Here is a 24,054-nt window from a genome sequence, read left to right as displayed (position 1 = left end):
GTCCTGTGTGTGACGTGTGACGAGATGACCATAACATGATCAAAACCAGCTGACAAAGTACCGGAGGGCAATGGTTTCTTGGCCCTCCCACTGGGTCCTCCCACAAGCAACTGGTTTATGCAGCGAGGTGATCCACAGCTGCCAGTCTCTTATTTTCTGCTCCATGAACTTGTCATTGCTGATTAGAAGAGAAGCAAGGCAGTGGTTTGCAGATCTGTGTTGTGTCTGTCGGCACACTTCAAGCCCAGGAGAAATAGAGTAAGGGAACTAGGCACAAAGGCCATTTTCAACATCTTTAAGCCTCTAACATAGGTGGAATTTAGAGAACTACAGTATGAAGCCTAAGTTCCCTGTGGAGATAGACAAGTACCTCAAACAGGTGTTTCAAGGTACTGTCTTGTTTTTGTGCAACCTTTTTCCCACATAGGATTGAGCCTTCAGTGGGCCTCTGACATATGGACTTGGTCTGGCTGGTGTCCTTGCCCCTTTGGTAAGTTTTCAGCAGCAGTGTGTCTGGAACGTAATGCTCTCTCCCACCTGCAGTAAGTACTATGACAAATTTGCTTACTAGAGAGAGAGTTTCTTCTGCTCTCATCTTCTGACACCTTGTTCTCATTTATCTTTTTGTCCTTCTATTTAGGTATCTTGGATATGGTGCTCTTAACAAAGCAGCCTGTGCTTGTGTTGTGATAACAATAGTCTAACAGTGCCAAGCTAGTTCTCTTGGATCTGCCAGAGAGTTTGTTTTGTCAATAAGATATTTGCTGCTTGTAGTAAATGCTGAGTGATTTGTCTGCAAATTGTAAAGACCTGACATAGAGTGCTTGAGCAGACATATTAAAGATAACTGCCAAGGGAAATCACTTGGGAACCATGAGATACTACTGGCTGTTCTTACAACCTTCTCCCTCTGAAGTCAAAACTATTTCTCTATTTGCATTATTTAATGGAAGCCACATTTTTAATTAAAAAATTTTAAATAATAATTTTGTTAAATAATTTAACAGAAGTGACAGAAGGCATGAGGAGGCACAGCTTTGTAGAATAATTGCATTAAAGAAATGGCAGCAGATAGTTGTATGAGTGCTGATGTGGTTCTGGGCCTCCAGGGGTTAAAGCAAGGTGTGTGCAGGCAATTCTTGGGGAGGTACTTTGTATAAAGTTCAGTGGCTGAGGAATGTCCTGGCAGTCAAGCTTCATTGCCTGGGAAAAACACAAGGCCAGATTGACATTTCAGTTAGTGATACAATCCTGTTGGCTTTGCTGGTGCAAATGAGAGAACTTGACCAGTGCCTTTAAAGAAGAATAAAAATACCTCATAAAATTCAGATTAAGAAATATTGTTGTTGCACGCTGTGGCTGAAAGGAGTCGGGAGTAGGATGGGGAACATGAAGGGAATAGCTCCTTTTCCCATTTTGTCTTTGGCCAGCCTCAGTTCAGGAGGGGACTCTCTAAAGCATGAAGCTACCTTTTGCCCTCTGAAATACATACAGGGAGCCACAAATTGTGTTGGTTCTGGTTATTTATTACTATTCCTGGATCATTGGGAGTAATGATTAATACAGGCTCACACACAACATACAGGCTGTAGGCAACTGGAGTCCCTGCCACTAGGAATTGCTGGAGAAATCTCTTTGGGTGACACTGTCCCAACAGCCAGCTCCATCTCTGCCTGTATTCCTGCCTGGCCTTACTCTGCTGGCCAAATGGGAGAGCTCCCTGCTAGATGTCTGTTTCTTTTCAGTTCCTTGCCATTCTCCACTTGGCTTTCTGGCCATCTCTGCGTAGTGCTATCCTGCTCTCTGCCTGAACCAGCTCCGTAATGCATGCTTTGTCTTTTAGATAGAAAGGAACAGGCAGCTTCATTCAGCCAAATTCCCATGAAACTGGAAACGGATGAGAAATCTAAAGCGAAACAATCTGTAGGGAACTGCAATGTCCACAGAGTCTTTGGAAATCTGACTACTTATTTGGATAATGAGTTATAGATTTCAGAGTCTGCCTTTAGTCACTCCAGTGTCCAAATCTTGACCTTATGTTTTAGTTATATTTCTATATTTTAACCACTTAGTCACATCAGTCTTTTTATTTGTGCATAGTAAGTGATTTGCTACCCATTGTTTCTCTGCCGAGGCACCAGTGAAACCATACTATCAATGTGAGGAAAGAGTTTACAACAAAAGTTTAACAAACAACAGATCTCAGACCAGGCAATATCTGTGAGCCAGGTAACTGTACTTGAGGTCTTGTTTAACCATGCCTAGTGAATAGTGTTGCTACTGTACTAGGAGATAATTTTGTTCAGTTCTCCTGCCTGCTTCCTCCATAGATTGTTGCAAGCCTGTTTCAGACTGCCCTGTTTTGCGTGGGTAGTCTCAAAAAGAGCCAAAGCAGTGTTTCAGAGCATTCATGGATCTCTCGTAATCACTCAAGACATCACCTTTTTGATGCAGCCCTTCCTCAACAAGCCACACTCACATTCTCGAGATGAGACCACCTTTCATGGCGGCAAAGCAGGCCATGTGAAAAGCACATGCAAATTGGCCAGAGAGACACATATCGGCATGACTGTTGTTATCCCCACTGAGGAGAGCCTCATAAGGAAATTTTTAAAGTATCTCTGACAGAAGTAATGTGCCTGATGATGGAGTAAGTAACAAGTAGTTGCTAAACCTGAACCAGAATGAATGACTTTTTGCTTTGAAACACACTGGTCTAAGGCCCAAAGCCCTGGTGGCGTTTGGTCCTGCAGCCCTCGTCTGTCTCCAGTCCCTTTCGCTTCCACGTGCCCGTGCTGGTCTGCTCAATACTAAAAGGTACAGGGAGGGCTCAGCCAGCCCGGGGGTGGCGGTGGCTGGCCCGCAGCAGCAGGCAGCACAAGGCTGCGTGCGCACACTCGCTCGCTGCGGCCAGCCTTCCTTGGCAGCGGGATTACCAGCTCTGTTTGAGTAACACAGGTAATCTATATTCATATAAGTCAATATATATTCATATAAGGGATTGCTGTATGTAAAGTAGCTCAGTAAGTGGTGGACCTATCACTGAACAAAATATTTTGTGTGCTGGCAGCTATCATTAGAAATGCTTGAAGCCGCAGGTCTGTTTGTCTGGGCCATTTTGTGTGAGAGATGGCCCAAGTACACAGGGCAGGATGGTGTTCTCTGGTCAGGAGAGCCATCATTACACTAACTAGGTTTTCATCTCTATCCCGGCACCAACCCCATGCCCTGGGGCCGCCTACAACCAGTGAAGGGTGCTCCAGCTGGAGCCTAGACGCTCCACCGGCCCCTCAGGGTTGCGGTGGGAGGTGAGGGCAGCAGGGCGCTGTGGATGCCGGCTCCCCGCCTGGCTGCTCCACAGAAAACACGGCTGCGCCTCAGGGCAGGGGGCGGCTTGGGGACGTCAGCTCTGAAGGCTGGGACATGACTGCAAGGGGGATCTCGGGAGACGAGGGCCCGACACCAACGCTTCCCCCGTTTGGCAGGCCCGAGGACGAAGCCTGCGGCCGCCAGCGCCTTTGCCCAGGGGGTCCTCCCGCGCCGCTCGGCTTTTGCCCAAAGGCGCTTGGCAGAACAAGATGGCTGCCCGGCGCAGGGGGGAGCAGGAGCGCTCCCCCTCGAGGGGGCTGCGGGCAGGCGCTCCGGGCGGCCGCGGGCAGCCCGGCCCGGGATGCCCCGTCAGCACCGCCCCGTTCTCCGCACCCCCGGCCTCAGCGGAAGCCCCTGAGGGCGCAGGGTGGGCGGGGAGGGGGATGTCTCCGGGACACTCCTCTCCTCCCGGGCCGCCCCGGCACCCGGGGCAGGGCGCTGCCCGCCCCACCTGCCTGGCCGCCGAGCCCGAGAAGGGGTTAAACGCCCGGGGCGGGTGATGTCAGTTCCTGCGCTCCTCGGGGCGGGGGGGGGGGCGGCTCTGATATTTGAGCCGGGCTCTCCCGCTCGGAGGAAAAGGGAGAGAGAATGGGAAAGTGCTGAATGGGACAGAAGCCGTGCCGGGCACCTGCCTGCCACCCGGCGCCGCGCAGCCGCCCGCGGCGAGGGCTGGCACCGCCGCGCTCGGCTCGGAGCCGCCGGGCGACGCCGGCTGCGCCTGTCACCGCCCTGCTCCGCCGGGGAGAGACCCCCGCGCCGGCCAAGGTGAGCGCGGGCGGGGAAGGCGCTCCGGCGGCCCGCGCCCCCTCCTCGCTGCCGGGGGAGGCGTCTGCCGGCCGCGGAGCCCTCGGGGCTTCGGCGGGGAGAGGGCGGTCGGGGGCTTCGGGGGGCTGGTCTGCGCGGGGCTGACTGTCGCAGCCTTTCTCCCCCCTCTTTTCGTTCCTCAAGGTGACGGTAAGGGGACTGGCGGGACCGTTCTGGGGGTGATGTTGTGTCATCTCTGTTAATTGAGGTTTGCCGCTTAAAATAAATAGGTTTGCCTTCGGGTCTGGGACTTTGGTCCCGAAGCTGCGGGGGGGGGGGGGGGGGAGAAACGGCCAAACGAGGGGAAAAATGCAGTCCAAGAGTAAATATGTGTAAGTCCTGCGGTCTCTTCTGTCTTCCTGGTAAGCCTAGGTGTGCGGGGCAAGACCTCCGGAGGCAGAATGGCACAACCGGGAGCCCTCTTCCTCCCTTCTGGCACTTTTACCAGCCAAGCCACCTGCACTGATGTAGATGGAAAAAAAAAAATATTCCCCCCCCGCCAGCTCTCGCCAAGCCTTGCCCTTCCCATGGCTTGTCATGTTATTTTTTTTCCCCACGCTCTGCACATCCCAGGCTGCACTCGTGAACGGGAAATGACTGTGTGGCTGAACAATTCCAATGGCCTCAGGGTTAAAAAGCCTGGGGGTGAAACTGGTTATGAAGTGGAAGATGAGGTGACTGGGGGCAGGGAGTTGATTAATAGTACGGGGTTTCTGCACTGAGTTTTGACCATCACCCATACTGCTGGCCCTCTTGGTGTTGATGCAGTGGGATGGGAGGAAATCTCTCTCCCTTCATGTGTTACACTTACCACATTTCTACTGATTCCTTTTGTAGTAAGATGGTAGCTGAAAGTTAGAACAGTATTCAGCTCCAGTGTTCAGGCAGGGTCTGGTGCATTTTACTGGCAGGTGCTAAGAACTGCATTCCTGGGCTGACTGAATCCCCTATAACAGTCGGGGTAAAATGATTCCTGAGCTGAGGAGACACTCACATTTGAAATACGGAAATACTGTTTCACTTTTCTGCATTGTTTGCACTGAAAGAACAAAGCTGCAAATGCTTTACTTGCATTTATATCTGCACCTGAAAGTCCACATGTTGATTAATTGCTTTTTATTCTCAGAAGGCTTTTCAGGTGGAAATGTACAAAGTCTCTGAAGTGTTTTGAATTCTCGTCTGGATCCACCAACATCTGGGACATCAGCTGATTCTGGTCTGAAAACCAGAAACAACTCCATGACTTTCTGGTATTAAATTTTAGCTTCATCAGAGTTACAACTGGATGTGGGTACTCCAAGTAAATATATTCATATTTATTTTGCATATAGCACTTAGTGTCAGAACTGTCACTGATGTTGATCGAAACTTACAGATACATTCAAAACTAGAAGTCTCATGTTTGCATTTAGCAGTTGGTTTGGTCATTTTCCCCCCAGTAAATTCTAAGGACTTTGTAGTTCCTGTTATCTTCACTGGAAGTTGTTTGATACTTAACACTGAAAATCAAGCTGCTCTTTAAGAAGTGTCTGTATGCATTTAAAAATGAAGTTTTGAAAATCTCAGCTTGTTTGAACAAAGTGACTGCCTCCTATTTTCCAAGTTCCTAAAGTAAGATTACTGCACCTGAAAGTATCTGATTCCTAACTTCTTCATATGCAAAGGGAAAAAAGAACCAGTTTTATATAACCATATAAATATGGTTCATATAGCCATATAAATTCTTTATCTGATATGAAAAGGACCAGTAGCTAGCGGAGGGCAGGAGGGGAATAAAAGAATTTAGTGGATTAAGATGGTTAAGAATTAGAAAAAATGGCATGTGAAATGGGAGGTCCCGTAGCAAGGATTTAAAGTCAGTGTGCCAAAGTTTATGTTGTAATTCATAAAGTACAGATGAACTGCTTATGTGTAGGAGAATGCGGGAAAATGAACGATGCATTTAACAGTAAATGAGAATTCAGAATAAATTTGAAGTTGTAAATAAAGTTGTAATTTAGAGGTAAATATGAGACATTGTAATACAATATCTTTCTCTGAAAAAGGGTAATGTTTTTGCTAGAGAGAGGAAAAATGGTAATTCTAATCTCTGGCATTCAGAAATCATTCGATATGATGACACATGGGGAAGTTATTAGCTTAAGTGGAGGAGATGAGGAGTAATAGAAGAATTATAAGCTAGACAAAGAAATGACAAAAGAGAATGTGACAACACTGTGCTGAAGGGGGGGCTGTTAGAAGATGGGTATTTTACAGGAAGAGTTGACTGACCCAGGGGATTAGTAAGGATGGGATAAACTCTAATGACACAAAGTAAAATCAGATATTAGAAGTAGTAATAAAGTGGGCACAAAACCTGGGAGAGCACTTTTTAGAAATGGCAGAGGAAGAAAAGATCTGGATATACTAATCAACCACAGGGTAACCATGGGCCTGTTAAATTTTGCAATGACCTGTAGTACAGAGTTTCTTGATATGTGGAGATTTGGCACAGACCTGTGCTTTATTAATCTGTTCCAGTATCATTGTAATAGGCCCCCTGCACTCCCATGTCTGGCATTTGCAAAGGCAAAGCCAGCTGAGATTCCTCTGTCCCGGTTGTGTTGGCTTGTCTGTGACTGTTGACCACCAGTGTAATGTGGTTGTAAAAAAGACAAATGCAATCAGGTGAGGTACCCCCTAGGAGACTGGGAAGTACTAAATGCCTTTACACAAGGCTTTGGTGAGGCTGCATGCTGCCTTTCAGATGCAGTTGTGGTCACCCATGTCTGTGAAGGGGAGTGAGAAAGATAAAACCCAACTCTTTTATATGATGTGCACTGAAGCTGGAACAGGTGCAGAGGGAGAGTGGTGAGCTTTTCTTTTGAGACTAAAAGAGCCCCTTATCTCTAGTCTTGCAAAGTGAGGTCTTTAAGGAGCAGCTTTTGATATTTATAAATATACCAAGGGGTAAATATGACGGAGGGAAAAACCTAGCTAAATTGAAGGGCAATAATCTACAAGAATGAACAGATACAAGCTAGTTATGATTATATTTATGCTGATAATTAGAAGGCAGCTCATTAGAGGGGTGAGGTTCTAGAACAACAGGAATAGTGGGAGCAAAACTGCCTGCATGGTTCTAGGGAAGGGCTGTGTTCATTTATGAGAGGGATTATATGATGTGGTTGTCTACAGTGAGAAGGAACAAGACTTAATGATTCAGGACATCTATCCCAGTCTCAGACTTCCTAAAATAGCTCACAGGTAATGTTTGTAGCTAAAGGGTATAAAATGTGTCTGTCTTAACTCAGAACAGCAGATATATAGCTGGATAGAGTGGCTTGCTGTGTTATGTATACTTACGCTATTATGTATACTTAGGGTAACTTGAATTTTATGTGCAAAATATGAGCCAGGTGTCCTGGCAAGTGGGTACAACTAGAGGGACATCCTAAGCTTTCCCATTCTGCAAAGGCAGATGAAAAGGCAATGAGGCTGAGTGACTTTATTGCTCTCTCCCAAGTCTTCATCTGTTGCTTTGGTCCCAGTTCAGGAAAGCACCGAGTTTGCCTGTGAGCAGGTGAGCAGTTCCTTTAATAAGTATGGATTTCAGTGTTTTGATGAAGCTGATGAACTAATAACTGTTCTGGCTTCGTAAACATTTGTTATTGTAGGGTAATACAGCTGGCTGCTGGACTGCACACACGGAGTTGATATTATAAACCTTTTTGTGAGCGTTCACAAACGCCTGAATTTGATTAAGGACACCTATTACCTACATTTTACATACCTTTTACATGAGCACAAAGTATCTGAAGTGTTTTATTTTCTTACTCAGTAACTGTTTAGACAACTTTAAAAATCACACCTTTTTCAACTTTGTGGAGTTGTGTATATCTCTTGATGTCTACAAGGACTTCAGTAGACCTACATGTTTTGTCTTTAGCCCTAGCTTATTCCTGCCTGAGATCCCTTTATGCTTTAACAGTGCGATTGTTTAGATACTGTGGTACAGCTACTCTTCCACTCTTATTATGGACTGACTGTATCTAGTTAGGGATTGGGAATTGTGTTGCTTCATACATCGCAGCATCTTAACACAGTCTGTATGAGATAAGGCACTGGTGCCTGAAGTTAATAATGGGTGTGTGACCTGAGTTATGTTTAAGAGGTTTTAGTGACTTGAAAGTTTACAGCCATACTGGTAAAGGAGGCAGAAGTAAAAATACTCCTAGTCTATAACATGCTGAGCAAGGCTGTGAGGATGGCAGTAAGGCTGTTTGTGGAATATACAGTATGATGCATTAGTAAATTATTTACTCACTCTAAAGGTAAAAGTTTATTTGAATATTTATCTGTTATCCATTAAAAGAGTGACCTCTGGCAGGGGGCAATATCAATATCTTGGGATAGTACCATTTCATCTTCTGCTTGCAGAAGAAATGGCCTCTGTTACCAGTCCTGTAAGGTGGACCAAGGAAGACTAGGCACAAGGGGTGAGAAGTTTGCCTCAAATACTTCCCTTCCCACCACCTTCTTTTCCACAGGATTTCTAGAGCACCTCAGACGACATCCCAAATGGATGATTAACTTCAAAATGGCAGAACTCACAGTGGAGAATGGCAGCTGTATGGACTGGCAAAAGCGATGCCTTGTGTTGGAGTCCCAGCTCTTCAAATTCCGCTTGCAGGCAAGCAAGATCCGAGAGCTGTTAGCTGAAAAGGTGAGGCAGTGGTGGCTTCTTCCACTTTGCACTGAGTTATGGCATGAAAGCAAAAAAATCCCTAAATGTTGAGCTATCCAATAAAGCTGTTACTTGCAGTGAGGATTCCTTCCTTGATTACAGTCTGTCATTGCACGCTTCTTATCACTTGAGATACAGAGATGTGCCTGTCAGAGTGGTGTAAAGTGTCATTAGTGAAAATAAGAATTTGGCCTTGTTTACTGGAAAATCACCAGATATTCGACTTTACTGGAAAACACTGTACCAGCAAGATTTTGGATATCTAAAGCGACTGAGGCAGCTGCAGAGCAAAGATGGATATTTTGGATAAGAACAGCAGGATCAGGACTTGCTGGCAATAGAAAAGCTTACAGGAGTGCAAATTATGCTGTACTGTTAAGAGACTGGACAGGGGTACATGTACTGCCATAGTGTTAGAATAACATTGCATGTCCAGTCAAAACATTCTGGGGATACTGAAGAGCAGGACTAAGATACTTTGAGATCTGGATGTTAGAAACTTGCATGGCGTCTGTGGTTTTAGAGACATCTCCTACTAAGCTCTTTCAAGTCCCCTAAGTAAACTCATTTGCAATCCTAAGGGAGAGGACTGGCAAAGATTTGAGGGTTTTGTTGTGGGTTTTTTGTTTGTTTGTTTCCATCATGGTGTGGATTTTTAGTGTTTTTTCTTTACCTTAATTTGACTTATTTTTCAATTTTAATTAAAGCTTTTTCACTAACCTCTAATTTACATAAAATCCAACTTTGTAGGTTGCTGTGGGGTTCCTTCTTTGTTGCAAAATGTGGCTTACATTATCACAGTCCAGTCCAAGGTTGCTCAGATATTCAGTTACCATTGGAAAGTGAGAACAGTTTCTTTCAGTCACAGTTTGCTAATGAAGTTGAAATCTTTACAGCTGACTGCAGTTTACTCCAAATGCTTTTAAGCTGTACCCGATGACAGATATGTTCTAAACTCACTTTTGCGCCATTTTGTTTTATGTAACTTTTATGTGCATGTTCTTTTTTTGTTGATTTTGGATGTAAAAAACATCCAAATGACATCCACTTCAGAGTGGAGCAATTTTCATCCTTGCTTTCGCTGTACTTGTGTTTCCACTAATGCTGTATACTGCATGAGAGATTGATTCCACCCTTCATATTTTAAGAAATTATGCAATTCTAAGCATCCTCTTCATCTTTTCAAACTAGCTTCTGAGATGGACCTTAGTGATTATTTACCTTGGAAAACACTGGAAGTGGTTGTAAAGTCCATTTAGATAAAGGCGCATTAAAAATATCATGTATAGATGTGGCACAGGTCTGGTAAAGACAGTACTCGTGCAGTACTCTGTTTGCTGCATTATGGAATCTGTGGCCTCATGTTTTATTAATTTCTGCTTTGAGAAACTTCCTGGCTACGCCCATGCAAAACAAAGAAACCCACCTATCAAACTTTCTTTTTGGAGAACACACTTGCCAGAGATCTTTTGACTATCTCTTCAGGGAGGTTTGTGGGCCATGGCAGAGAATGAAATTTTCATCTGCTTCAGGGGGCTCCTCAAGGAAGGGGCCTCACTGCCATTAATCCAGCCTTTCAGTCAAAGCGATGTTCCCTTTGTTAAGATTAAGGAGCAGCTTGGTTCAGTGATCAGGTTACTCTGTAACTACTCATACAGTGCAGTCCTAGGCTTACTTGAAGGGTCAAAGAGCTAGCAGATTTGCAGTTCCCTACTCTGAATGTCATGTGGGAAGGGGAGAGCCTCGGGGACCGTGGGGCAGCTCCAGCAGGCTCTCCTGACGCAGCTGGACTGGAGTCACCAGAGCTGGTGCTCAGCGCACAATACTCATGCTGAACACTGCTATTGCGAAGTGTCCCGTGCCTCAGGTTCCTGACAGCACTGCAATGACTTGCTCAGAGACCCTCCTTCCCTCTTCTCAGTCACCACAGGGCTCCCCAGCAGTCACAGCAACTGGGGCTCCTGTCCACACTGCATCCTTCTCCCCCTCAGATGGGCAGTGATGCAGAACCAAAGGAGGCACCTGCTTTATGCATATTGATGCCAGCTCCAGGGATTTTTATCATAGATTTTATTGCAACTGTGATTTTCAAATTTGTTTTTCCTTACAGTTCTATCTGTGAGAATTAAGAGATTCAGACTTACTTGAAAGAGTACTGCATTTTCAAAAGTGTTTTTTGGAGGAGTGGGGGAGATCTTGAAAAATGTGAAGTGGGCACAGTTTGAAGCTATGTTGCCAACATGTGGTGAGCATTGCCCCTGACATCCTCTGATATGGTTTGCAGCAACAGGAAAATCTAAAAAAAATAAAATGGTTTTGCCAGTGAAAATGAAGAACAATGTTAACAGCGGTGTGATACTTGCTCACCAGCTAGGTTGTCTCAGGGGTCTGGAAGCTACTGATTGAAAGGCTTGGAAGCCTAATTCCCCCCAAGTTTAAAATTAGTCTTTATAACCAATTTTATGATTTTAAAGCAGGCTCTACTGTTTTAACTCACAAAAATACCCCAACCACTCATGCCTGGCATTGGTAGCACAGTGTGCGCTAACAGTTTAAATACTTTAGATTTTTAAAATCCGCTTAGATTGAATGATCTAGATCGCTGTTCAGAACATGAGGAATTTAAAACTCAATGGTTTAACTGCCAGTGCCCTAGTTCACATGGTATGAACTTCCACATTGGTAGCCTGGTCTCAGCTATCAAGCAGTGCCGCCCAAGCTGCACAGAGCCTGGCTGCGGGTTGGTGTGGCAGAGGGACCCCAGCCCTTGGCCTCCAAGAAAAAGCTCTGCCATCCTGCTGGACCCCCGCAGGGCACTGGACCCCTGGGTCCTGCCTTGTTGTGGATGTCAGCAGGGATCTGGTCTCTTTGGAAACAGGCACTTTTCCTCTCTGACTTTCTTGTACGCACACAAAGAAAGGAATACTCCTCTGGTGGTGAGCGACATAACAGGCTGTTGCCTTGGCAGCAAGATGACCTGGTTAGGAGTGAGCTCTGGAAGAGAACAGCAGTAGGAAAATGAGGCTGAGACGTCCAGGAACTTTTTTCACTCAATTTTGTTTAGCATGTTCTGAGCCATCAGGAGAGGGAAAGCCTGTGTGAATGGTTGATAGGAAGATCTTTGGCAGCTTTTAGAAGGGCCATCTGGGTTCCTTTTAACCTGCTTCTGTCTTACTTTAATAAACAATGAACACTTGGAAAAAGCCTCTTTTGTCTCATGCAGGCATGGCTCTACAGCTGGGCCTGCTTCTCTCCATACAAGTTGTCTGTGCTAATGTTTGGGAGAAGAGTTACTTGAATTTGGCGTGGTCACTAAGGTTTTTTATGTGATCTGGGTCAAGTTGCTTAGTAGCATTTGTCAAATTATAAAGCATTTTGAATGAAAGGACCCATGTAAATACCAAGCATTATTATTATTTCATTGAGGGATTTGAAGGAGCCTTACAAGCATGGATGTATTAAATCTGAATGTGCTCCAGTGAGACAGCTGACACTGGGGGTGGGTGGAGTAATCATTTTGTGTACATGAGAAACACGGCAGTTATTTAACAGTTCATAGTAGGACAACCCAACAATGTAGTACAGGAAGTTAAGAAAAGTACAAGTTCATTTAAGGCTACGGAGGGAATTATGGTGACAAAAGTAATTGATTTGACTGGAACTTAGCCAGGTCACCCTGCTTGCACAAGAAGTTTCATAACTCCTTACTGATCGGGAGTGGTCCCAACATACATTCTCTGTCGTGATCAGGATCCAGGACTGCTAGCAATGCAAAGTCAAACTGTCATGAGGCTGGAATAACAAGGAGTTTTTCAGTCAGAACAGTGCTGTCCTCTTAAAATAACCCGAGTCTTTCATGGAGATCACCCACCTTGTGGAGGATTGAATTATTAGTGTAAGAGGATAGCCTTTGGGAAAAGGCCCAGAGATTCATCTAACATCTGTGCTGTGAATGTAGACCCTGTCAATTCATCAGAAAACTAGCAGAGGCCATTGACTCTGAAGCTACTGTCATAAACAGTCTTTGTTTCACAAGGTGTATTATGTCTGGTTAGCATCTCTCTTTCCCCAATATATTTTGCTGCTACTGTGATGACTATCCAGAGACTAATAGACAAATGCATGGGTAGATCACCGTTCCTGATGGACACAGACCCATGTCGTAACCCAGACCACTGCTGTTGGTGTTAGATTGCCTTGAGCTCAGCCTCTACCAAGACTCTCAGAGACTGGGTCTTCGATCAGAGCAGCTTCGGCTGTCTGTGCAATCTTCTGTGGCATGTCTCTGTTCCTCTGCCAAAGAAGTGTCCTTGATTTGGATATTAAGCTCCATAGATTGTGATGTCTTTGATTGCTCCACTGAAAAAGCAAACTTGAGAGGTATCATACTAAATGCGGCACTTTCTGATCTTCATGGTCTGAATTTGTTACGGCATGGCTTTTTTAGTTATATGACCATTGAGGTGTCTATGTATACATACCTTTCTGATATGTTTGTCAATAGGTGTCAGCCTGCTCTTATGATCAATGTGTGTGTATGAAAAGGAGAGTTGTCTTGTTGCCATCTGAAGGAAGGGAAATGGAAACACAGGAATGCTGTCGTCTCCATTCTGGGTGATCAACCCAAGAGGAATAAGTCTCATTTGCAGAAGTATTAGTTTGGTCCTCATAGTGACCAACCTGAATACTTGGCTCCAGTGCTTTATCAAGAATCATAAAATGCATTGGAGAGAAAAGGAGCCCAGTTCCCCTTATAGTTTGTTTTCTGCTTGAAGCATGATTCTTTCAATCTTCTGAAGCTGCTTGTATGTCATTCCTTCATTAGTCAAACACAAGTAAATACTGGAAACTCTGTGAAGCATTCCTCAAATTTTGCAGTTTAGTGGATGAAACTTAGTGTCACTGACTTCATATTACTGGGCTTAAATCTGAGACCCATCGAAGCAGGGCAGGTGGAGGAAGATGACCTTGCAAGCACTGAATGAGATCCTTAGTTGCTATTTGAGGAAAAAAAAAAAAAAAAAGACTGGGCTCTAGTGGTAAGCTGTTAGAGGAACCCCAGGTACATCTGCATTTCACTGAGAATGAAGTGATCTATATACATTTAGAATAAAATTCTATTCAGTGCCCTTTACTTCAGTAGCAGCAATGCTCAGATAAAGAATCACAGAACTGTCTGTTTGCAAAGCTCTTTAAAAAGAAAAGAAGCATAGGAAAATTAAGATCATTGTTAATCTTGTCAGTTATGAGCCTGTGATGCTTTTGAAGTCAAAGCAAAGCATTCATTGGTTGTAATGTGGCATCATAGAGAACCTGCTGTGAGATTTACAAGACGTATTCATTTTTATTTCCCATTGTGAATGAATCCTAGCTGAAATAAAACCAGGAAAGAATGGCACACTGTAGACAGGCTTCTTGCAGGGACAGCCCATGGTGTGTAAATTGTAGAGACGGGGTCAAGACTTTGGGACTATTCCCTTGACCCGTGTAATGAATGATGAAGCTCACTAATGAGAAAACAGTTCTAGTAAATTCAAAGTAGGGCAGAAGACTGGAAAAGGTCAAAGGCTTTTTTTTCCTGGTCAAAGCTGTCCAGTTAACCCAAAAGATGCCAAAGATCTGTAGACCTGCACAAGAAATGGAAGATTCCTGAGTAAAACAGGTGAATTTCCAGGTGATGTTAATTTCTTTTCTTTCTTTCCCCCTCTCCCCTCCTTCTCTTCTGGCTCTGAAGATGCAGGAATTGGAACAGAGAGTGATAGAAGCAGAGCAAAGAGCTGAGGATGCAGAGAAGCAGGTAAGAGATTCTCTTATGGTTGCTCTGGTACAAGCCCAGCAGTAACTTACTCTAAATTCCCTCCAGTCTAGCATACAGACAGCACTCTGCAGTGCTGTTCTCTGCTAGGGAAACATTGGTTTACAGTGGTGAAGGATTTTCTGGTCTACTTCTCAGTCTTTGAGCCTGAGCTGTGAACAGGCACCTAATTAGCTTCAACCCTAAGTGAAAACCAGCACCTTATATCTGCCTCTCAGCTTCACAGTGTTTACCCCCTCATCCATGATAGGCATGCTTGGTTATGGAAAAGGAAGGGGATGTTGTACCTCAGGATTAAAGTGCAGAGATAGAACTGCCTGGCAGATCCTCAGAAAACAAATACTTAAAGAGTACTGGTAAGGACTTGTCTACAAGTAGAGGAGGTTCTGCGAAAGAAGTAAGGGTGTGTCTGCAAAACCTATCAGTTGTTTTGGACTTTCTTTTTAATAATTACTGCCTGGCTCGGGAGCCCATGGAGAAAAACAGTAAGAGCTAGATTCATTGCAGATTACTGTAACCATCTAAAAATTAGGCATATTGTCTAAGCTAGTCCTTCTATGCTTCTTGAATAATGGAGAAGGGGAGAGAGAGACTTCAGCTTCTGAACAGGCTATGAAGAATAATGGACCTTTAGGAAGCAGACTGTTGTACAGTCTGTGCTGTAAGGAGTATTATAAAAACAAAAGAGCCAGGAAGGGCCAGATGGTCTGAGCTCCTGCATCACTGCAGACCACTGCTGAAGGGAAAGTTTGAAGTGAACCAACTCGCTCTAGCTGGACAAGAAAGAGCTGCAGGATGTAGCATAGAGTCAGAGATTAAAGTACAGAACTAAAAGCTGTGCAAGATGGCCAAGAATAGCTGTCAAAGATTCAGTAGTGAAGGACTGAATAGGCAGTGTTATAAGCACTGGGAAACATACTGCCTAGGAGTCAAGAACTTGAAGTACCTGGTAAGGTATTCTGTCTGCAGAATGTACTATTCCACGTCAGTTTGATATTGACATCAAGATTTTTTTCTGACCAGCTTAAATATAGGAAAGATGCTATGTCTAGTCACCATGCTGTTGGCCTCTGTGCTAGATCAGCAGCTGCCAGCCAAGAACAAGAGTTGTTCTTGAGAGTGATATCAGTGAGTCCACACCTGACCAAGACCGGCAAAGGTAGCATTGTCACTGTGACAGCACCAGCAGGAAATAGAGTTATTGCCACAGGCCAGCGAAGGGGGTTTCATACTAGCAGACACCTCAACGGCAGGAGTAGAGTATCCATGATATGGTAAGGTGCAATGACACCAAGGGAGCAGACAGAGAGCAAGTCAAATCCAGGTCAGAGAATGGGCAAGAAAGGGAGAACTTGGCTGAGAAGGTGTAGAAGAAATGAGGGTTGCCTTCCCTCACTTGCCACCAGCAGAAATGATGGTTGCCTTCATTCACCTGCCACCACCACTTCTGCAGCCATGTGTTGGCAGGTCCTAAAGACTAGCAACCCTCAAAGTTTGCCTTTCCAGCAGCCTTATCCACATCCAGAGATAAGTGCTCCTAGAGAAATACTTCATTGCTACCTGACAGCCTGAAGAAGTGACAGCATAGGAGTAGGGCCATTCCCTTCCACTAGCAAGTATATTCACCATGAATGAGAAGCAGCTGACAAATGAGAGGGCTCCACATCAAGTACAAAATCCCTTGTTATCTTTCTCTCCAGGAGTCTGGGGGGTTGGATTTGTTAATTCAATGGGCTCCCTGTAGCTGCCAACCTCAATTAAGGAAATCACATGTTTGCGGTCCCCTCTCTGAGCCTCTAGTACAGAGTCAGCATTTGGGCATCAGACAGAAAGGAGGGGCCATTTCTTTTTACTATAATCACCCTAAACTCTAATGAAAACACATCCGACTCAGCAGGCTTAGTTTTCTGGCTCGGATGTTGGGCGCCTACCTTTCTGATTCAGTATGAGGAAGAGGCAGTTTGCTTCTCTGCCTAATGCAGGCAGACAGGAGGACAAAACACAGCTTCTGCAAGTATGAAGTGTAGGCTGCTTGACAGAGCGTGAGTAACTCTCTTGCACAGACTCTGTGAAGTGCTCAGATCATTGCCTGCATTCTGCCTTCCTGGTTCCAAACTCATGCCAAATTAATGGTATCTGGAGTTGGTTTCTTTGCAGATTTAGTCTCTCTGGGTTGTGTTGGAACCAGATATTTTCCCATCATTGAATGTTGCAATTAGCAGGTTTGAGTTAAGTTGACAGAATTCTATTTACCTTTAGAAATGAAGTCTTATAATCCATTGCAATAGGATGAGATAATGATAAAACAGACTGGCATATTGAGAGACATAGGTTTTGAAGAAAGCAAAGAGGTTTTCAAAATTTGCTAAAAACCTGAAAGGTTTCAGCAGCAGCTAGATTTTCGTGCATTGAAACTTTGTCTGTAGCGAAGGAGCGTTACACTGGTGCTTCTCCTGCTGAGATGAACAAGTGTTGGCACTGGCAGGAGCTCAAAGATAGGCAAAGCTTCTGAAATATCTAACACAGTAACTGCTTAGCAGGTCTGTGTGAAAACACACTTGTCTGAAAGCCAGAAGTTGCCAAACATTGTCTAAGCTGGGGATAGGAGGAGGAAGAAACTCCATAGTACATTTCCCTATAGAAATCTTGATCTGAAGCATATGGCCAGGGTTTTGCGGTGTATACCTTGGTAGTGAATGAGGTAAAAAGCTGGCCACAGTATTGCAAGGGAGGAAAATGTGGTGTACCTTGCCGATATGTCTATGTAGACTATGGTGCCTGTATGGTCTCTTTGACTAATAGTGTGCAAATATTTCGCAATCCACAGTGTGTTTATCTGTTCATGGTTCAGTTTGCATCTGTTACTGCTTCAGCATTACAAATGAATGGACAATGTTCTTTCCACAAATGTGTATATAAACTGTGACCTGAAGGGTTTGGGGTTTTTTCTTCCTTTCCCAACTTCAAAAATATGAAACCTGCAAATACTCTCAGTTAGGGTCTGACCACTAAACAAGCAGCTCCTTCATTTGCATTGTTTTGGCTTTTTTCATCCCCCTCTGATTGTCATTATAGGTCAGAGTTATGGAAGAGAAGATAAAACTAGCCAACGTGAAGACCAGTGAATCAGACAGCACTCTGCACAGGAAATACCAGGAGCTGATGGGCACAGTGCAAGGGAAGGAAGCTCTGATCAACAGATTGGAGACACAGCTAGCAAAACAGGTACAAATATTTTCTACAGGGAGACCTGTAGCTTTCTTGAGTTGGAGGGACTCTGTAATGTATGTTTCAAAGGTACAGATTATGTCTCCATTACATATTAGCCTCTCAGTTGCTTTCAGATCAGCTGTAAAATGATGCCCTGTTCAGTGCAAGATCCTCTCCTTCCTTTTTTCTTTACAGGCAAAAACATCCATTCAGCCTCAGTAGCCCTTGCCTCTTCATTATAGGAGATTGGTCAATGTCCTTAAAGGACTTCCCTATGTTAGTGTTGAGTCAGTGTTGAGACCCTAAGTTGTAATGCTAGAGTCTGGTCACAGTATTTTTCTGGCTTCCTAGCATATAGATTGCTCTGCAAAATCATTATGTAGCCCATCTCTGATTCTGCATACGCTGCTTCTTGGGAAGGGACTTATCCCAGCCTTCAGCAATCCTTTAGCATAGCTCATCTCTTGTCAGATGTCCTCATTATAAAAGATCAGCTGTCTCCCAGTATGGATAGTTCTTAGTCTCTTCCATTCTCAGTTGGTAGAAGGAAGGAGATAAATCTATAGCGGGGCTTGTATTTCGGCTCTAGTAAAGGCCTTGCCCTGTGGTCTTTATAACGTGAGTAATGAGGTATTCTTCTATGTTGCTAAGTAAATTACTTTTAAATGGAAGTCAATCCCTAGAATTTTACACAAAAAATACTTTCCCATTTGAGTTACATTTTACATCTAACTGTCACATATTTCAAGGGCAAAATAGATTGGTAAGCTGTCTGAACTTATTCAGACCATGTGTAGTGTGGACATCAGGCATCAGGTCTTTTGTAGTATTCTGGGTTTCAGGTCACTTTCCCAGGCCAGCTTGCTCAGGCAGAATGTAGATGAATCTTCTGCATTTTGGAGGAGAAAGAAGGTGTTCGGAAGGAGCTACAATAGTGATCAAGGTCTGGAAGGCCCTCTTGCAATCAAAGATGGAAGAAATTCTGGTTTACCCAAAAAAGTGCGGTGTGATTTGATTAAAGTCAACAAACACAAGTGGGAAAAATGTTCTATTAGTAGAAATCTTTTTATTCTAGCAACAAGAGGCAAAGTGAGATTCTAGAAATGAAAGCTGAAGCTTGACAATTTCAGACAGGAAACACTCTTTATTAGAGTCACCAGTTTAGTTTCAGAATGGGATGGGATGGTGGCAGTGCTGGAAGGTCCCTAAGGGTCCCTGTAAGGCATCCTAATTTTTTTCACTGGGATGGGGAGAGCTGTGGAGTTCAGAGTGTTAATAAGAGAACACTGAGATCATGTCTGGACCACACAATAGCATGGGACACAAAGAATCTCTAACTGCTTCTGTATCTTAGGCACAGCACCCATAGATGCAGTTATTGTGCTTTGAGTGAATTGGTTCTGCTTAGAGGCAGGGCTTACTAAGCTCTGTGACAATGCTGACGTCATGTCACTATTCTACTTTAGGACCCTAAATAAAATCTTGGCATTGCACTTCACTGTGTAACATAGCAATATTCTGAATCTTTTACCTCTTGGTCCCTGATCTGAGACAAGTCCAGATCATTAGGCATTCAAAGGCATTACCCATGTGATGGATATTCAGAGGACTATGGTTGATCCACTATATGCGCCAGATCATTTTAGACCAGTAGGCACATCTAATATTCTAACCCCAGCAAAGGCTGGTACCTGATGATTAGGAACACACACAGCCATATTCAAGGAGAAAAACTAAATAAATATTCCTCTTGAAGCATCAGATTTGTTTACTTTTATTTCATTATGCTCAACTACGAATGTTACTGCTACCCATAATGTTGCCAAGGTCTATTTTAAAGTCGGCAAACTTATTTGAATAAGAGCTTGTAAATATGCAGTTGTGGTGATGAATAGCACATGGTGATTAAAAGCAATGTGAAGATGTGGGGAATTTCCTACAGTCTACTATGTATTTATATGGTATTCATTAAGTGAACTTACACTTTTCAGTGTGAAAAACTGGTGGGGGAGGGGAGTAAGTACTGACACTTTTATTATCATAATTACTGGTATTTGTTCACATCTGGGAAAAAAAAAATTTAGCAGGGAAACCACCAACTGCTACCAGAAGGTATTACCTTTGTCCATTTAATTAGAGAAACCAGGGCTGAATGTGCTATATAGAGTATATTTCCCCCTCCCTCCCTCCTGGAACTGATTTCTCCTTGTAATTGTTTAAATCTTTATGTACATAGGAGACCTTTCAGTGACATTGCTTCTCATGAAGCCACACAGGAGATGAACAGAAGGCTTCAGGTGATTGTAGTATCAATCCAGCATCTTTCAAAGGAAATTCCCAGAAAAGTCAAAAAAAGCAGCTGAGAAAACACAGCTGCAAAAATGATGATGTAGCAATATTACCCAAGCAGATACTTGGGGAAAAATGTTCATTGTACAAATCAACAATATTCCCATAACACCTTCGTGTGGACTAGACCCTGTTTTAATGGATATGTAAACATACAACCACTTAGACCATCTCAAAACCTCCTAGCAAGTCTTAGTGTTTCAAGGTCAAGTTCTGGAGCTTTTTTTATCCTGAGTCTGCTGTCTTTTTTTTTTTTTCTCCCCCTTTCTTTAATTTACTTTCTCAATGAGAATATTGTGTGTTAAATATGTTGTTATTAGTTTCCATCTCATGCACCTTTAAAGTCTATACTCTACACCTGTGCTTGCAGCAATTGAATCCCTTTTGCTTGGAGTTATTACAATGTTTTGTAAATCACTTACAGGCACTGCTTAATTCTTATTAACTTCAGCCAACAATATGTGTGTGTGTAGGCTGGGCGAACACTACAGATGCTTAACAGCAAACAGCAACATTGCAAAACCATCTAAAACAGGAAAAGTTGCAGACTGTACTCAAAAGAAACTGTGGTAGGTGGGCAATCATTACCTGAGCTAGATTTTGCTATTCCACAACAAACTCTTGAAACATCCCTCTGAGTTTGACTCCAGGGACCATGTAAGACAATTTAAAGCTTGATTTTTCAGAGGCCAGCTAAATAATAATATCCAAATAGCAGTCTTAAATCTTACCTCTGGAATGGGAGCTTCAATGTTTAAGTCACTCGTGATGCAGTAACTTACTGAGAACAGTTAGTTGTACTCTCCTAATGCATCTAATCTTTTTTTGGCACAGAAACAGTTGAGGACGGAGGAAGCCAAAATTGTTCAAGAGAAAGCTGCCAAGATCAAAGAGTGGGTAACACTTAAGCTAAGAGAGGTGAGTCTTTTGCTTGCTGCCAGGTTTCAAGGCCTATGGGTAGGTACAGTGGCTGCACTGCCAGTGGGCTCCTATGTAGGCCAATAGTCTGAGGACAGTCAGTCTGCCACAGAGGTTTTCTGCTTTTTTGGCCCTACACATGTGCAGTTGCAGAGCTAGGGTCGTCCCTCTTATCGAGGGCTGTTTACTGCTTTGGGCAAACTATAAATGACTGCGAAGTAACTAATGCCTGAAAGCAGTTTCTGAAGATGTACTGGTCACAAGTGGCTTTCACCTAGCTTTCCTCTGCCTCTCCCTTTTTATTCTGGGTGCAGTTTCTGTCTCTTTTTCTGACAAAACAGCTGTGACACAAACACGTCCTTTGCTCTTCCTTAATTTGCCATCTCTGACTAATGTTGTTTTCCTGCTGCCCAGCATTTTCTCATGTCTAACCTCTCCCTCCTGTCCATCCTGTGGACTTATGCCTCTATCTGGGCCTAATTTAATACCCTTTAGAAAAACTGAGAGATAGCAATGGGTCAGCACACAGTTTTAAAGGTGCAGTAATGGTTTACAACTGGGAGTGGGGCACTCTGGTCTTTCCCTTTTATTCCAAGTTAAAGCCATAGATTTCCCAGTTTATGCCAGAAAGGGAAATTGTTGGAGTTGGAAGAAGCAGTCTTTGTGGGCACTAATTTTGTTATGATGTGACTTTGTAATCCCATTAGATTGCCTAGATAATTCACAGAGCTGCTGTGCTTCTCTTTCATTTTCCTATATGAGATAACTTAAGGTGTATCTACATTACTGACTGGTGCAGCACAAAGGAGGAAGCACAGGGGTTGAGTTCGTGTGACCTGCTGTGAATCCAGGACCATACATTCACATTTTATCTTTACTGGTAATGAAGTTCGTGCCAGATGCTGATTCTAGGTACATACCATGCACAAGTGAACCACTGCCAACTGAAGGACTTTGCATCTGTGTTGCAAATGGGTTGCTCTAGACAGCACCCTGGGTGCAATTTCAACTTTGAGTCTATCAAGAGGCAAGCATCTTTGGGTGCACCACTGCTGTGTTTAAGAATGTATGTTGAGACACTTCAAGCAAAGGCGTAAGGCAAATTTGCAAAGAATCACTTGTGCACTAATTGCAAATGTAAATGCACCCTTAATGGTTTGGTTTGGTTTTTTGGGTTTGGTGTTTTTTTTTTTTTTTTTTCCATTCCTTTGGTTCCGTGGATCCAGGGGATCTCCTTTTACCACATACAGGGTAAGAGGGAAAAATGCTCCTCCTGGGTCATAGTTTTTTGATTGTCTCTTACGTGACAGTTCTTTCTGGAACAGGAGTAAATTATAAACAATAGCAGGGAAGTAAATTAAAAGACCTATTTGAGAAGTTCGAATAGTATATACAGAGGCTATTTGAGAAAGCACAGCACAGTGTTTAAGTGGGTTGTCCAGTGGAGCTTCTGAGTAGAAGGATTTCAAGGTGACTGGTATACTCACCCATCCTTTTTTCCTTTTCCTGTTAAGACACTTGAATGTAATAAAGAAGAAGACATGTTCTGTATCATGGAACACACACAGTTTTGCATTATTTTTCAGTTTTTATTATTGTTGTTTCATAGCTTGAGCTAGAAAATTACCACCTGAAAAACTGTAATCAGAGGCTGACGGAGCAAATTGAAGCCCTTCAGGATACATTGCAAGGTAAATGTGTTCACCTGGTACTGTAGCCTAGTAACCGCCACAAGAGTGGAAGTCAGCATTCCTGGGTTGTTTTCTTAACTTTGTCAGAAATTAGCACTTGTGACAGTGAGCAAGCAGTAGAATTGCTCTGTTCCTGAGTGGCCCATTTTTAAGATGGGAATAACATTGCTTACCTGCCTTAAAAACTCTTAATTGGTTTCCCACCAGCAATTGAACACAGTCCCCTTTTTTCAGAGTCTGCTTTTGCCATTAAAATAAGCCACTGAGCTCCTGAATTAGAAGCACTCATTGGAATACATAGCAAAACTCTCCATTCACTTCAGTGGTGCAGGGTAGAAGTCCCTGAGGTATTTCACTTTACTTCCATGTGTGAATTATTCTCATCCCCACAGAACCTCTTGCTGGCATGTGAGCTGAGTAACTGAGGACTGAATGGGTGGGCCAAGGCAGCAGCTGTCTGGTCTGCCTTTAGAAGCTGGGTTCCACTGTGCTATCAGGTTGGGTTGGAGAAAGCTGCTTACGGTGCTTGCGCTTTTGTGGTTCTTGTTTGATGGATAGATGGAGAACTTAGGTCTCCAGGGCTTGAAATCAGCACCTTTCATCGCAACACATTTTGAAGGGGAAATTCGCTCTTAGCCATTTTCATCCTGTTTTTTTTAATGAGCTTGGTTCGGTCACAGTAGGATGACCTAGTTTCCAGAACTTCACTGGGCATGCAGGTAGGGAGCATTTCTTTCCTTCAGAAGTCTTTCTGGTATTCCTATCACTCTGCAGCAAGGGAATGGGGCAAAATTCCTTCTAAATCCCACCACGTTTCTGGCTAAATGCTTTATGACTGGGTTTTTCTCATCCCCTCTGGCTCTGGCTGTTTACAAAAAGAGAATGGCTGGTAAGCTGCGTTAATAATCTGGTATTAAGTGTTCCCTGGATCCCAACTCTCTGGGCAGTAAACAGCTCTGCCCTCTCCTCTTATCCTCCACTAGTCTCACTGTGCCAGCCTGAATTCAAAGGCCTCTGCAGAGAGACAAATCTCTTCTTGCTTGCCATGCTAATAATAACAGCCTCCTCTGCTTCATCTCCTGTCACATCTAGGAAGCTGCAAAAATACCAATAATATTTAAAATGAATGGCTTCTTTTCAGTCTACACTAATGATTTACCTCAGGAGCAGGG

General features: G+C 43.7%; 1 protein-coding gene across 3 annotated transcripts in view; it reads left to right on the top strand.

Annotated features, from left to right (window-relative positions):
* The first annotated feature begins 3,785 nt into the window (after window positions 1-3,785).
* PLEKHH1 (pleckstrin homology, MyTH4 and FERM domain containing H1) overlaps window positions 3,786-24,054 on the top strand; it is a 53,722-nt gene continuing 33,453 nt past the window's right edge. For 2 of the 3 annotated variants that reach the window (XM_029996558.2, XM_029996577.1), the window contains exons 1-6: window positions 3,786-4,134; window positions 8,703-8,878; window positions 14,634-14,696; window positions 17,790-17,939; window positions 21,108-21,191; window positions 22,801-22,882. In XM_029996558.2, coding sequence (XP_029852418.1) covers window positions 8,738-8,878; window positions 14,634-14,696; window positions 17,790-17,939; window positions 21,108-21,191; window positions 22,801-22,882 — 520 coding nt within the window. In that variant the 5' untranslated portion in view covers window positions 3,786-4,134; window positions 8,703-8,737. Of the gene's footprint in view, window positions 4,135-5,302; window positions 5,474-8,702; window positions 8,879-14,633; window positions 14,697-17,789; window positions 17,940-21,107; window positions 21,192-22,800; window positions 22,883-24,054 lie in introns of all 3 variants that reach the window. The other variant, XM_029996566.2, reaches the window with a different exon arrangement.

The sequence above is a fragment of the Aquila chrysaetos genome, chromosome 2 (genome assembly GCF_900496995.4).
Source record: "Aquila chrysaetos chrysaetos chromosome 2, bAquChr1.4, whole genome shotgun sequence".
Lineage (NCBI taxonomy): Eukaryota > Metazoa > Chordata > Aves > Accipitriformes > Accipitridae > Aquila > Aquila chrysaetos.
Note: the sequence above shows the minus strand (reverse complement) of the source record. Positions and strands in the feature narration are given on the sequence as shown.